General features: G+C 36.3%; 1 protein-coding gene across 1 annotated transcript; it reads left to right on the forward strand.

Moving 5' to 3' along the window:
- Positions 1-8,185: 8,185 nt before the first annotated feature.
- LOC123808440 (olfactory receptor 4M1) lies at positions 8,186-9,115 on the forward strand. Its single transcript, XM_045823087.1, has one exon. The coding sequence runs from the start codon at positions 8,186-8,188 to the stop codon at positions 9,113-9,115; it is 930 nt and encodes a 309-aa protein (XP_045679043.1).
- The last annotated feature ends 6,011 nt before the right edge of the window (positions 9,116-15,126 follow it).

The raw sequence follows: 15,126 nt of genomic DNA on the forward strand, positions 1-15,126 counted from the left end.
ATTGTCTGAAGTGCAAAGTCAGAGAACTAGCTAATACCTTCAGTCATCCCGAACTTATTAATAATTTTAAAATAGGCAGGAGAGAGTAATAGGGGGGAAATGGGGACCACTGTAATTGAACAATAAAGTAAATAGTCTCTAAAATTCAATGATCTCATACTTTTAGTTTAACAAGATACTTTGAGGCTATTTCATTTCTCTGCCTTTAGGTGGCTAAAATTAAATCTTTTTTTACTAGGAAGGTTTATCCTCTCTTCTAGAGTGGGGGAGTAAACACTCCTAGCTCAGTACCTCATTTAGATCTCTTCAATTCAAAAAAGTCCCAGCACTCTTTAGCTATCATTTAATGATTTAGAATAGGTTTACAAGAGAAATAGAAATATATTTCTGAGTAATCAGAATATTTCTTGTAAAAACAGAAGTCCAACTTCCCAGGAGCTGTCTTCTCTCTCTCTCTTTCTCTCCCTCTCTCTCTCCTTAGTCTTTTGCCATAAATATTGCATAATTTAGTAGGGGAAATAGATTCATAAAGAGATAATTATAACAATATAACAAATGCAGAAAATACAGACATAGAAATATACACTGAATACCAGGAAGGGGTTAATTTAAGCTGACAAACTGCATAATGATGGTTTCTGTACCAGGTGAAGGGTGTAGAAAGGAATATTTTACATATTTTGGTCTTGAGAAATTTTTGTTAATGATCCTATTGAAGAACTGAAATATTCTATATCACTCCACTCATATATTATTTTTACTGAAAATAATCATTTATTTATTTAAAAAATTTTATTGTATTTTTTCCATTACCATTTAACCTTCTTATACCCTCCTCCCCCTGCACTCAGCACACTATTGTCCATGAGTTCTTTTTCCTTTTTGCCTGATCTCTCCACCTGCTAACCTTCCCCCACCAATAGCTGTCATCCTGCTCTCTATCCACGAGTCTGTCCCCATTTTCCTTGTTAGTTCAGTTTGTTCATTATATTCCACATATAAGTGAAATCATATGGTATTTGCCTTTCTCTTACTGGTTTATTTCACTTAGCATAATGTTCTCTAGGCCCATCCATGCTGTCACAAAGGGTAAGATTTTCTGTTTTACAGCTGAGTAGTATTCTACTTTGTAAGTGTCCCATAGTTGTTTTATATACTCATCCACTGATGGACACCTGAGCTGCTTCCATATCTTGGTGATAATAAATAACACTGCAATGAACATAGGGGTGCTTGTGTTCTTTCAAATTAGTGTTTTGGGTATTTTTTTCAATACATGGAGTAGACTAATTAGAGCAACTAAAAGACTTGACATTTGAAGTACTGAAATGACTGAGTCAAAGAGATGTATTTTTATTATAAATTTTTAGTTAAATTGTTTTCTTTCAAAAATGTTTACTAATCATTTTACTAATGATTAGTAATCAATGTTTAGTAATCATTTTACTAATAAGAATAGATTAATTACATATACCATTAATATTAAGGGACAAAATGGATTAAGCACATTTTTTTCCTTGTATTCTTGAAGTAAAGTTGGAAAGTTGGAAAGCAGCTGGGTATTCTCAGCTCTTCAGAAAAGACTTTTTTTTTGTCCTGAGGCAGTTTTCAGATCTTATTTTATGGCATATCTTTCAAGAAGTCTGCCCTGATTATTTTCATCCAAGATTTGCTTTCTGTAAGCTTTAAGAATTCCTGTATATGCCCTGGCTAGTGTGGCTTAGTGGATTGAGCACCAGACTGCAAACCAAAGCGTCACCTGTTTGATTCTCAGTCAGGGCACATGCCAGGGTTGCAGACCAGGTCCCCAGTAGGGGGTGTCAGAGGCAACCGCACATTGATGTTTCTCTCCCTCTTTCTCTCTCCCTTCACCTCTGCCTAGAAATAAGTAAATAAAATCTTTTTAAAACCATAGAAAGGGAATCTTAAAAAAAAGAATTCCTGTATATATTTTATAAAATGGTATCTGACACTGATTTTTTCTGGTTTTGGTTTTTAATGGATTTTTATCTCATTTCCCTATATTGAGAATATAAATAACATGTCTCTTTTTTTATTCCCTATATATGGCACAGAGTTGGATGCACAGTAGATGCTTGTGACAGTCTGCTGCCTGTCACCCCAACAACCATTGTTCTTTTTTTCCCTTAGTAACAGAGACTTGATATTATTTATGGTAACCCCACTAAAATATTGCATTTGCCAGTCTCTCCTTTGCAGCATGGGGTTGACTATATGATATTAACAGTGGCTGGTGAGTGGAACTTCTGAAAAGTCTTTAAAATGAATAATCTGCACCTTCAACCCTCATATATGCAATCACCATTTTGTTGCATTTTCCTATAGCTATTTTTTACATTGCCTTTTCTCCATAAAAAAGAACATTTTATCCACATTTTAAATACCTAATTTTAAAAATAAATAATAAATGTACTGAAATTATATTTAAAATTGCAGGCTATATTAGTTTTCCTTTTTTATTAATTTATTGGGGTGACATTGGTTAATACAATTATATAGGTTTTAAGTGTATAATTTTATAATAATCTGTATATTACATTGTGTGCCCACCACCTAAACTCAGATCCTCTTCCGTTACTATTTATTTGACTCCCTTTACCTTTTACTACCCCTGCTCCCCTAGTTTTCCTTTTTAGTCCTAAGAATTAAAAAAATGATAATAGGAATAATAATAACACCAACACAAAAAGGGAAAAAGTTTAGACTCACAGGAACAAAGAAAATGAGACCGATGTTAGATACGGATAAAAGATTCCAACAAATGTTTGGAAAAGAGCAGACAAAAGCACAGTAACCAATTTCGCAGAGTTGGGAAGGTTAACTCTAAAGCACCAACTGAGAGGAATACTCAGGAGAAATACAGAGCCTTCTCTCCCAGAATCTCTGACATGTTTAGGATGCCAGGACACAAGATAAGAAAGATGATGGGGCTCATGGCAGGCAATAGAGAGATTAAGAGTAATGAATGGTTCAATCTTCCATTCTCTCCATCCTTCCCTCCCAGATGCCCACATGGTCATATGCTTCACAGAGTGCTGACATCTTTGCATTAAGAAATTGAATGATATTAGAGAAAAGTATTTCACATTCTGCCTTTGGAGATTACAAATGAAATGGCAGCTTATCTTTGGAACCTCTTTTGGAGAACATTTGGAAGGGCAAAAGTATGATTATTCAGGTGTTCTGACCTAAGGCAACTCCCATGAATTCTTTAATTGATCTCCATTTTATGGAGCATGCTACATGTTAAAATCTAGTTCACTTTTTTAAAAAAATTAATTCAACATTATCTTCTTATTAATTAATTGTTTATTCTCATTAGAATTTGGGAAACATTATTTATTAGTCTGTTTTTTAAAGATTTTATTTATTGATTTTTTTAGAGAGGGAAGGGAGGAAGAGTGAGAGAGAGAGAAACATCAATGTGCGGTTGCTGGGGGTCATGGCCTGCAACCCAGGCATGTGCCCTGACTGGGAATCGAACCTGCGACACTTTGGTTCACAGCCCGCGCTCAATCCACTGAGCTACACCAGCCAGGGCTTATTTATTAGTCTTAATAACACTTTCATTTTTTTTCATTATTTATTCCCCTAATATGCACCAGACTCTGTTCTGGGCATGTGGTATATGTTTTCTTGATTTTATTTCATAGCAACTCTATGCTGTTAGCATCTCTAGTTTCAAAATATGAAAAACTAAGTTCCAAAAATTAGGAACTCACCCAAGGAATGGAGTTAGGAAGCCTTCTAATTAAAAAAAGCAGTCGGAAAGAAACCTGGATTTTCTACTATTTTTATGATAATCTGGTGGAATGATAACTTGACACTTTCATTGTTTGTGTATCCTTATGTGCATTTAATAAAAATTTGGGGGAACCAGACCTGAATTGGAGTTTTTCAATCATTTAAAACTGAATATAAGGTAAACTTTTTGAAAATATTTGTTTAACCAAACTCTCTAAAATACATATTTGTTCAGATTTGCCCCATGTGGCCATTCAAAACCAATTACAACTTGAACAACAATTTTAAAAATTAAAAATAATAAAAAAATACAAGTTACACTTAAGCCCTTTCTGAATCTTTTCATCTTCCAACCACTCTAAATACAGGGCTTCAGCAGTTTATGAAGAATACCTGATAGACTTTCATGGATCACTGGGAATGCAATTTTTTTTTAATTACAGGGAAATTCCCTTACCTCATAAACATTAGGTATGGTCATTGAAAATATAATATGGAGATGACTTTAGGAGGATATATTTCTGAAAGATATGCAATGGAGATTACACTAATAGAAAATTGAGATAGAACCCAATGTTGGTTATCATAAAATATTTCTAAATGAGAGATATAGACAAGTATTCATAGATTCATAGGTAGAAAAGCCAATATAGGTTAATTTATAGAAATAAGAATTACTTCTCTCTTGTTCATTATTGTATGCCTGTGCCTAGCACAGTGTCTCACATGTAGTAATCACTACACACATGTCATTGAATAAAACAAATATGAAGGAGTTATCACTAAAGGCCTTTATTACAAACATGTGCAAACTGTTCAAACAATTTATGTAGTTTTAATATTAGATTTGGAAAAATTTACACTTATCTAAGGATCCAACATCTCTAAGAGATACTGTCCTTTGGGACAGTAGAATTGGAAATGTGCATCATACTGTAGAGGGCATATCACACATCATAATATTTTTCACTCTTAATCCAAGGAAATGAGCCATTTTCCTTACTTGTTCTGGGCAATTCAAATGTTGTATTTCTATACTCCTTGGATGAAGCACACATAAATTTTTAAATTATTCCCTCAGGTTTTGATTCCTAGCTGGCTGGACCTGGCCTCCAGAGAAATGATCTTCTTAGTCACAATCTGCAGTGCTAGTTAGCTCATTGTTACATCAAGGAAGAAACCGATATATACTAAAAGAAAAGACAAAGCTTTCTGTATGAATGAGGGAAGAGGCAAATTCTACTCCCTCTATTGTCCCAGATTACACCAAGACTAGCACCAGTAATTGGTAGGTGGAAGACCAGTGTTTAATATTTACATAACCACTCTATTTGGGGGACAATGGGATGAAGATAATGGAATGACAGTGTAACTTACTCAGAGGATAGTGGTAAGAAGCAGAAAGCCTTCAGTAAGGAGAGTTGTTAGAAGAACATAGTGATAGATGCTGGCTGGTGTGACTCAGTGGATTAGGCACCTACCCATTAGCCAAAAGGTCACTAGTTCAATTACCAGTCGGGGCAGATGTATGACTTGCAGGCCAGCTGCCCAGATGAGGGTGTGTGAGAGGCAACCAATCAATGTATTTTTCATGCATTAATATTTCTATCTCTTTCTCCCTTCCTTCCCCTCTCTCTGAAAGTTAATAAATAAAATCTTTTAAAAAAGAAATATAATGATAGGATAGTTGATTGATAAGCTATTTCTTTTTTTTCTTGATCCTAATGACTAAATTATTTAAACTCAAGGCTGAAAAGGGCATGGAGAAGACACTTGGATCATCTCATACTTACAGGATAAACCATTTTAACACTATCTCAAACAGAGAAGGTTGTTTTGATTTATGGGTTTCCAGGGTGCCAAATCATTAAAATATCTTTAAATCTTCAATCCTGTCACTCTTGAAATGAGGTCAGGAAAATCCAGGCTTATGATGGTTCTTTTGGGATGCACACCATGAAGCAGGTGGGGGAGACAGGGTCTGAGATATTTCATTGTGAGAGGATTGGAGTTGATGGGAGTAATAACTTTGGAAATGAATAAGAAAAAAACTTAAAAGCAAAGAGATTCATTTGAAATTAGTATGGGTAGAATAGGTATTTTAAAAAGAGGATTCCACAAAACAAAATTAAGAATCATGAAGCAGAGTCAGAAAACACTAAGTGAGCTATAAAACAGTTAGATCTGGAAGGATTTGACATTTTTTCTACACATCATTAATTAATGTATTTATTCACTTGAAAATCCATTTTTCTTCCTTCTTTCCTTCTTTCCTCCCTCCCTCCCTCCCTCCCTCCCTCCCTTCCTTCTTTCCTTCCTTCCTTCCTTCCTTCCTTCCTTCCTCCAATAAATGCAAATTAAGGACTCAGTGTTCCAGGAGCTATCTTAGGCACTAGATAGATATATAAGTGAGACATACTTCCTGGCCTCAGTTGCTTAGAGTTCTGTTTTATTTTGGTCAAAACACAAACTGAAAAATTATAATTCAATGAGTAAAGTTTTTATTGGAGATGTAAACAGAACACTGCTATGGGAGCCCAAATTTCTATGGTGCTAATTAGAAATTATTCATACAAAATTTCAAGAATTTTTGGGAAAAACTTCTCCTGAGAATAACTGGAGGATTTAATAACAACAATTATCAACACTCACATAGGACTGTAGTATAGAGAAAATGAGAGGAGATTGTAATATTTAGAAGTCAGATGTGCTTGTCTTCTTCTCTACGCTATTTCTTAGACTTGTTCTTACTCCTCTAGGTCCAAAGATAGTAGTAATTGGGGATAGAGTGGGGATAAAGAAGTATAAACAAACATTAAAGGGTAAGATTTTGGAAATCTTATATTAGGATGATGATTTCTTTTTTAAATTTACCACTTTTGCAAGGAAATATAATAACAGCAATAACAACAATAATAATTTAAGCAAGTGCAAGCTATGTATCAGGTATTTTTCTGAGTTTTACAGGCATTAGCTCATTAATCCTTAGAATAATAACTATGATGTAGGTACTATTATTATTTCCATTGCACTGATGGGGCACATTAAGGCAGAGAAAAGTGAGTTGCTCAAGGTCAGATAGCTAGTAACTGGTCACCTCTGTTATAACCAAGGGGCTTATGCTTCATATCTAAGTCTATTATAAGAGAAATGCTCAACCAGCCAATAATCCTCACAACTCTCATATTGAGATCAGCCCTTCTCTCATTCTAATGCTTTCTTCTTGACTAGTTACTGTGGACAACAGTTTATAGAAAATCAAGATAATTACTATATCTTTGTATTTTCTGGCACTGTTTTATTGTATTCTCAGCAGTTAGCAAGCAGTACATACTCCTTAAATATTTGTTAAATAAAAAAATGAATAATTTACAGAAGTGGCACAGAAGCTATATGAGGATGTCTGGAAAAAAGTCCAGCCATTGTTAATATAATGGGAATGGTTTGTGTGACATCTATGTAACCTGGCAGCCAAGGAGAGTGGACTGGAATGTGCATGCATGAATGATGATGACTTCACTGTACTAGTCAGTGGGGGCAGTAGATGACATTAAGTGAGCGAGTGTACTGTGTGGCCATTCCATTCAAAATGACTGAGTGAGTAGAGCAATGAAGCTGCACCAAATTTTGCATTAAGCTTGGACATTCCTCCACAGAAACTATTCAGATGATTCAGAAGGCCACAAGAATGGACAACTGGTGATTGGAAGCTTCATCACAACAATGTACCCACTCATGCATTACGTCTCATGTGGAGTTGTTTGGCAAAACATCAAATCACCCAGGTGACTCAGCCCCCCTACAGCCCAGATTTGGTGTCCTGTGACTTCTGGCTTTTCCTCAAACTAAAATCACCTTTGAAAGGGAATAGATTTCAGACCATTGATGAAATTCAGGAAAATACAATGGGGCAGGTGATGAAAATTGGGAGAGGTGTGTGAGGACCCAAGGTGCCTACTTTGAAGGGGACTGAGGCATTATTGTCCTATGTACAATATTTCTTGTATCTTTAATAAATATCTCTATTTTTCATATTACATGGCTGGATACCTTCTGGATATATTTCATATGTTTTGGGATAAAGCTTTCAGTGCCATGTGTGAAGTTTTGTTCTGATATGCATTAAATCACAAATGCAGGCTAGGGTCAGAATTGCTGTAAGTTTGCTAATAATTCAGGCCATGGTCATGTTCATGTTTATGTAGGAATTCTATGTGTTGGTTAGTCCTTCATTGAAGAAGCAGCATGTCTTGGCTTATCAAACATAAAATGGGGCAACCAAATGTATCCTAATGCTATCTCTTAATGACAGAAAACATCTAATGATTTTGAAAGCAGTAATATAATTCTAGTTAAGTGCTATTTGGAGTAATTATAATTTCTTTATTTTTCATAGACATATTATTTAAAAAGTGAAGAAATGGAACCTGCAAATTATACTAGGGTGACAGAATTTGTTCTTACTGGTCTATCGCAGACTCGGGAGGTACAACTAGTCCTATTCGCTATATTTCTATTCTTCTATTTGTTCATTCTTCCAGGAAATATTCTTATTATCTGCACCATCAGGCTTGACCCCCATCTGACTTCACCCATGTATTTTCTGTTGGCTAATCTGGCCTTCCTTGACATTTGGTATTCCTCCATCACAGCCCCTAAAATGCTCATAGACTTCTTTGTGGAAAGGAAGAAAATTTCCTTTGGAGGATGCATTGCACAGCTCTTTTTCTTGCACTTTGTTGGAGCTTCAGAGATGTTCCTACTCACAGTAATGGCCTTTGATCGCTATGCTGCTATCTGCCACCCACTCCGCTATGCTACCATCATGAATCGACGTCTCTGCTGTATTTTAGTTGCTGTTTCCTGGATAGGAGGCTTCATTCATTCTATAATACAGGTGGCTCTCATTGTTCAACTTCCCTTCTGTGGGCCCAATGAGTTAGACAGTTACTTCTGCGACATCACGCAGGTTGTCCGGATTGCCTGTGTCAACACCTTCCTGGAGGAGTTAGTGATGATATTTAGCAGTGGTCTGATCTCCGTGGTGTGTTTCATTGCTCTCCTAATGTCCTATGCCTTCCTTCTGGCGGTGCTCAGGAAACACTCAGGCTCAGGTGAGAGTACCAGCCGGGCCATGTCCACCTGCTATTCCCACATTACCATTGTTGTGCTAATGTTTGGGCCATCCATCTACATTTATGCTCGCCCATTTGACTCTTTTCCCCTCGATAAAGTGGTATCTGTGTTTCACACTGTGATATTCCCTTTACTCAACCCCATCATCTATACAATGCGAAACAAGGAAGTAAAGACAGCCATGAGGAAGTTGGTCAACATAAATTTTATGTAAAGAGAAGTGAAAGATTAATGGCATATTTATAGTCTTTCTGAAGGTCATTGACCTAAAATAAGAAGCATTTGCTGTGGTAATAATGCTACTTTCACTACCTACTTTCATCTGAGTTCTTAAAAATTCTACTAGGTTTTTTCCTGTCTATTTGGTGAAAAAAACAACAAAAAATAAGATAGCAATAAATTTACACTCTCCCTGAGGTTGCTGCCAGATCAATATTAGAATTTACAATATAATGGTCTATTAAAATATATTTTATATTAATTTTTTATTGAGTGACTATTCTGGAGAGGCTTTGAATGTGAAGAGAATGTGTGTTGAGAAATAATAAAATACATAAGACCTGGGAGGCATGCCCACTATGAATATGAAGAACTAATTAGCCAGGATATGAATATGAGTAGTTTTAAGTGACCAAATTAAATATTGTTGTCATATTTCAATCTTAGCCCAGTGGGATAGTGTTTGGTAAACCATCTTCCTGGGACTGTAAAAATAGGTTATTTTGTACTTTATGTCTTTCTGTCACCAGAGTTAATGATTGAAACATTTATTTAAGCTATTTCAACTGATATTTCAGGTGATAGCCATAAAGTATTTTGGTGACAGAACTCAGGATTTTGTCACATCCTAGAAACAAATTTTATGAATTCAGAGCAGAGCATAATTTAGTTGCTACAAGAGACCCCTCTCTTTCCAGAGAAAGTCTCCAGCCAACTAATGGTTATTTATTTTATTTCTATTCATTTTTTCTTTTTTAAAAACTGTTGTTCAAGTACAGTTCTCTTTATGTATGTTGGTGGGGTATGTTGGTGGGGAGACTGTCCCACCAACAGTCTCCCCTATCCCACCAATCTCCACCTCCCACCTTCAATCCTACCCCCCTTTGGCTTGGACCATGGGTCATTTAAACATGTTCCTTGACCCTTTCCCGTCTTTCCCCCATTATCCCCCTTCTATCTCCTCTCTTTTTACTGTCTGTTTGTTCATTTCAATGTCTCTGGTTATATTTTGCTTGCTTGTTTGTTTTGTTGATTAGGTTCCTCTTATAGGTGATATCATATGGTATTTATCTTTTACTGCCTGGCTTATTTCACTTAGCATAATGCTCCCCAGACCCATGCGTGCTGTTGTGAAGGGTAATAGTTCCTTCTTTCTTTCTGCTGTGTAGTATTCTACTAGTAGGTGTTTTTTTTTCAATTTTATTTAAATTTTGTTTTATGTTCAAAGATCTGGTTTGCTTTTTTAAAATTATTCTATTTTAAAATTTTTTTATTTTCATTCAAGTACAATTGTCTCCATTTTCACCCTACCACTCTTCAACCCCAGCTATCCCCACCTCCCACCCTGACCCTACTTACCTTTGGTTTTGTCCATGTGTCCTTTATACATGTTCCTGAAAACCCTACCATTTGCAACAGTGTAGATGGCACTGAAGAGTATTATGCTAAGTGAAATAAGCCAGACAAATACCATATTATCTCACTTTTAAGTGGAAACTAATCAACAAAACAAAAAAGCAAGCAAAATATAACCAGAGACATTGAAATAAAGAACAAACTGACAGTAACCAGAGGGAAGATGGGAAGGGATAATGGTGGGGGAAATGGGGAAAAGGGCTTTCAGGAACATCTATAAAGGACACTAGTGGTTTTTATAGCCAGTCTCTACTCAAACCCTCCGGAGTGAAAGTAGACTCGGAGAAAATGGATTCTAGGTGGACTAGGATTGATAGACATCTAGCTGTGTGATTTTTAAAAAACTGGTCTTACCTTTTCCAATTTTGTGTATTTTCTGTATCTGCTAATTATACCTCTCATGTTGAAGTTAAATTAATTTCAAGCAACATGTTTCTTTTGTTAGCACTATAATTCAGAGTTCTTTCTCATTAAGCCATTTTTAGTACATATGGAAGAGGCCTAGATATGTTGGCTTCTATAATCCTCTAGTGAATTATTTGTTAGTGATCAGTTTTCTATTCCCTGACACTAAGACCCCATCTACTGGCTATGTTTTAGAATGTAAAAGATAGATAGAATGTTCGAGTTCATACAAATTTATTTACTTGACTTTTCAGTTTCAAAATGAGGGGTCTCTCCATCAAAAGACAAGAACACTGTATGCTTTGAGCTTTATTTAGTCTTGTATTTTATTTGATAACATAACATGACTAGACTTGGGGGAAAGTAGATTCCTGTCAGCATCGGGAATAAATACATGTAAGCAAATGCCAAAAACAATTCTAGGGAACTCTTTATTTGTATTCTATTAATTAAGGTGGTAATTTGTGCCTGACCCAATGCATCTGAGGTACACAGGATTAAATGATAGGGCATACAGTTTGTTCTTTGCTTTTGGAATTTTCCTCTATGATGACACTCTTTTATCTTTAATGTTACAATGACTTCCCTTCAAAGACCCAATGGAATTAAAATTATGATTATTGAATTTTGAATTGATTTCACATTCTCTAGAAATGAATAAAATAGCCTTCTCTAATATTTAACACTAGAAATGAAAAATATATAAAAATAAAAATACACATACATAATAAAAATGATGAGTTGTTTTTGGAGTTTTTATGTTACCTTACTGTTATTTCTCTGTATCAGAACCAGCCAGACTTCCATTCATTTTATCACTTATCCTTCATTTAGCTAAGATTAATGTTCTTTGGAAAGAGACTACTGACAATATGCTCTTCAAACACCAGTATATTGCTACAAAGGATATTTCTGGAACATGTGGAAGCTAGTAATAAGAAAAAAACATAAAAAATAGTAGTGCAATGAAGAATTGCATAATTAGGAATACTACCTCTAATTAATATTTGTAGAATTAATGTTGGCATACTAGTGAGCAGTGACCTAGCTTGACTCATGGAGGACAGAATTGGTATAAAGACTTATATCAATAGTTCTCAACTGGGGGCAATTTAAACCTCTAGGGGACATTTGGCGATGTCTGGTGATATTTTGGGCAGTCACAACTGGGGAATACAATTGGCATCTTGTACATAGGAGCCAGAGATATTGTTAAATATGCCCCAGTCACTCCTCAGAAATTATCTGGACCAAAATGTCAAGATTTTGAGATACTGCGTTAGATAACTAACAGAGATATAAGGCAGACTAGTGTAGGATAAATAGGTATTAATCTCATGTATAGTCTTTTCATGCTTCTAAATAACCCTGGACCCTCAGTTATGTAGATAAACTCCTTCTTCCCACATAACTCTTTTCTATTTCTTCTCTGTTATTTCTAAATGTCTTTTAATCTTTCTTTTGTCTTTCAATCTCTTCTATTTCTCCTTCCTTCCAAAACTGCTGTTGAGCTTCTATTTTCAATATCAGCAATATCTGGATTTAGTTATTATCTTTAGCTCCAGATAATTACACTTTCAATTACTCACTGACATGCCTGAGATTTTAGAACTCAAGTTCCACTCATCTCATAGCATTTTGGTAATGTCAGTATTAACAAGTTGGACTTTATTATCCAAACAAAAATAAAGTTCTGTAATTTTTAATTATTAAAATAATGCATGTTCATTAAAAATATATAAACTATATTAAAAAACCAAACTGATACTGGCAATTACATTTTTCTCAAGGATTGAGGTTTTCCTTTAACACAGTTGGTGTTATTGGGATTTTGATGGGGATTGCATTAAATCTCTTTATTGTTTTGACCATTTTAACTATGTTGATTTTTCCAATGAGTGAAATTTCACTGGTTTTATACATCAAAAGTTTATTTCTCTCTTATGCAAAATCTGTTGCTGGTTTGGGTGATTCTCCAAAACACAGAAATTTAGAAACAAAAAAAAACCAGAACTGAGAGAAATGAACCAAAGAGAAGTCTGACTACCATTCATCCAGACCGGTAAGGAGGGGTGGAGTCGGAGGACTGCAGAGAGGGGTTGAGGGGTCCCAGCAGGAAAAAGCAGTGGCTGGCAGACACAGGCATGCAGGGCATAGACAGCAGTTGGCGGACCCCAGAAGTGCAGGGGCAGCTGACAGACCGGTGGCAGACCCTGGGTGTGGGAGGCAATGAGCAGACCTAGTGAGGTGTGCAAGGCAGCTGGCTGTCTGCAGCCACACATTCCACGCAGACCAACTAAGTGAAAACAGGCAGCGACACAGACTGAGCAACCCAGGGACCCAGCGCTGGGAAACAAAGCCTGAAGGCACTGACTGAAAACACCTGTGGGAGTTGAAGCCAGGAGATTCTCTCAGCGTCACATAAAGCTCCTTGGGGAAATCCACAGAGTCCAAGAAAGTACACAAGACCACCCACCTGGGAGCCAGCACCAGAAGGGCCCAATTTGCTTGTGGGAAGCGGCAAAGGGGATTGAAGTCCTAGAGAGAGCGGAGCAGGTGCCATTGTTCCCTCTCAGACCCTGCCCCCACATACAACATCACAACCCAGCGACTGAGGTGCCCCGCACTGGTGAACACCTAAGGCTCCTCCCCTCATACATAACAGGCGACCAGACCAAAGAAAAATAAAATAAAATAAAAAAGATGGCTCAAACAGAATCAAAAGCCCCAGAGCCAGTTTTTTTAAGTGACCGAGAGATAGCCAACCTATCAGATGCACAGTTCAAAGCATTGGTGATCAGGATGCTCACAGAATTGGTTGACTTTGGTCATAAATTAGATGAACAAATGCAGGCTACCATAAGAAGAATGAAGGAAAATGCACAGGGAACCAATAGTGATGGAAAGAAAATGGGGTTTCAAATCAATGGAAGGGACCAGAAGGAAAAAAGGAACACCCAAACAGAAAAGAATGAAGAGATAAGAATTCAAAAAAATGAGGAGAGGCTTAGGAACCTCCAGGACATCTTTAAATGTTCCAACATCCAAATTATAGGGGTACCAGAAAGGGAAGAGGAAAAACAACAAGAGGAAACGTTATTTGAACAAATAATAAAGGAGAACTTCCCCCATCTGGCAAGGGAAATAGACTTGCAGGAAGTCCAGGAAGCTCAGAGAGTCCCAAAGAGGTTGGATCCAAGGAGGAACATACCAAGGTACATCATAATTACATTACCCGAGGTAAAAATGAAAGAGAGAATTCTAGAAGTAGCAAGAGATAAGGAAACAGTGACCTACAAACGAGTTCCCATCAGAATGTCAGCTGATTTTTCAAAAGAGACCTTGCAGGCAAGAAGGGGCTGGAAAGAAGTATTCTAAGTCATGAAAGGCAAGGACCTATATCTAAGATTGCTCTATCCAGCAAAGCTTTCATTTAGAATGGAAGGGCAGATAAAGTGCTTCTCAGATAAGGCCAAGTTAAAGGAGTTCATCATCACCAAGCCCTTATTATATGAAATCTTAAAGGGACTTATCTAAGAAAAAAAAGATAAAAAATATGAACAGTAAAAAAAGACATCAAACTCACAGTTAGTAACAACCATACCTAAAACAAAAGCAAACTAAGCAAACAAATAGAACAGGAACAGAACCACAGAAATGGAGATCACATGGAGGGTTAGCAACAGGGAAGTGCAAGGAGGAGAGAGGGGGAAAAGATACAGAGAATAAGCAGCATAGACAATAGGTAGAAAATAGACAGGGGGAGGGCAAGAATAGTGTGGGAAGTGTAGAAGCTAAAGAACTTATGACACATGGACATGAACTAAAGGGGGGGAATGTGGGTGGGAGGAGATGGGAGGGTGGAGGGGAGTGAAGGGGGAAAATGGGACAACTGTAACAGCATAATCAATAAAATATATTTAAAAAAGAAAAAAGAGATAAAACAATAAAACTTTTGTATTATTTACATATAAAGGAATACTATTCAGTAATAAAAAAGAACAGGTGCAGAAAATGCATCAACATGGGTGAAACTTAAAATTATAATGCTAAGTTAAAAAGCCAGATAAAATACAATACATATAATATTATTCTCTTTTTTTTTGTGGGTATCTTTTTTTTAAAGATTTTATTTATTTATTTTTAGAGAGGGAAGGGAGGGAGATACAGAGAGAGAGAGAAACA

The sequence above is a fragment of the Phyllostomus hastatus genome, unplaced genomic scaffold, assembly GCF_019186645.2.
Source record: "Phyllostomus hastatus isolate PE091 unplaced genomic scaffold, TTU_PhHast_1.1 phas_scaffold_501, whole genome shotgun sequence".
In the NCBI taxonomy this organism is placed as follows: Eukaryota; Metazoa; Chordata; class Mammalia; order Chiroptera; family Phyllostomidae; genus Phyllostomus; species Phyllostomus hastatus.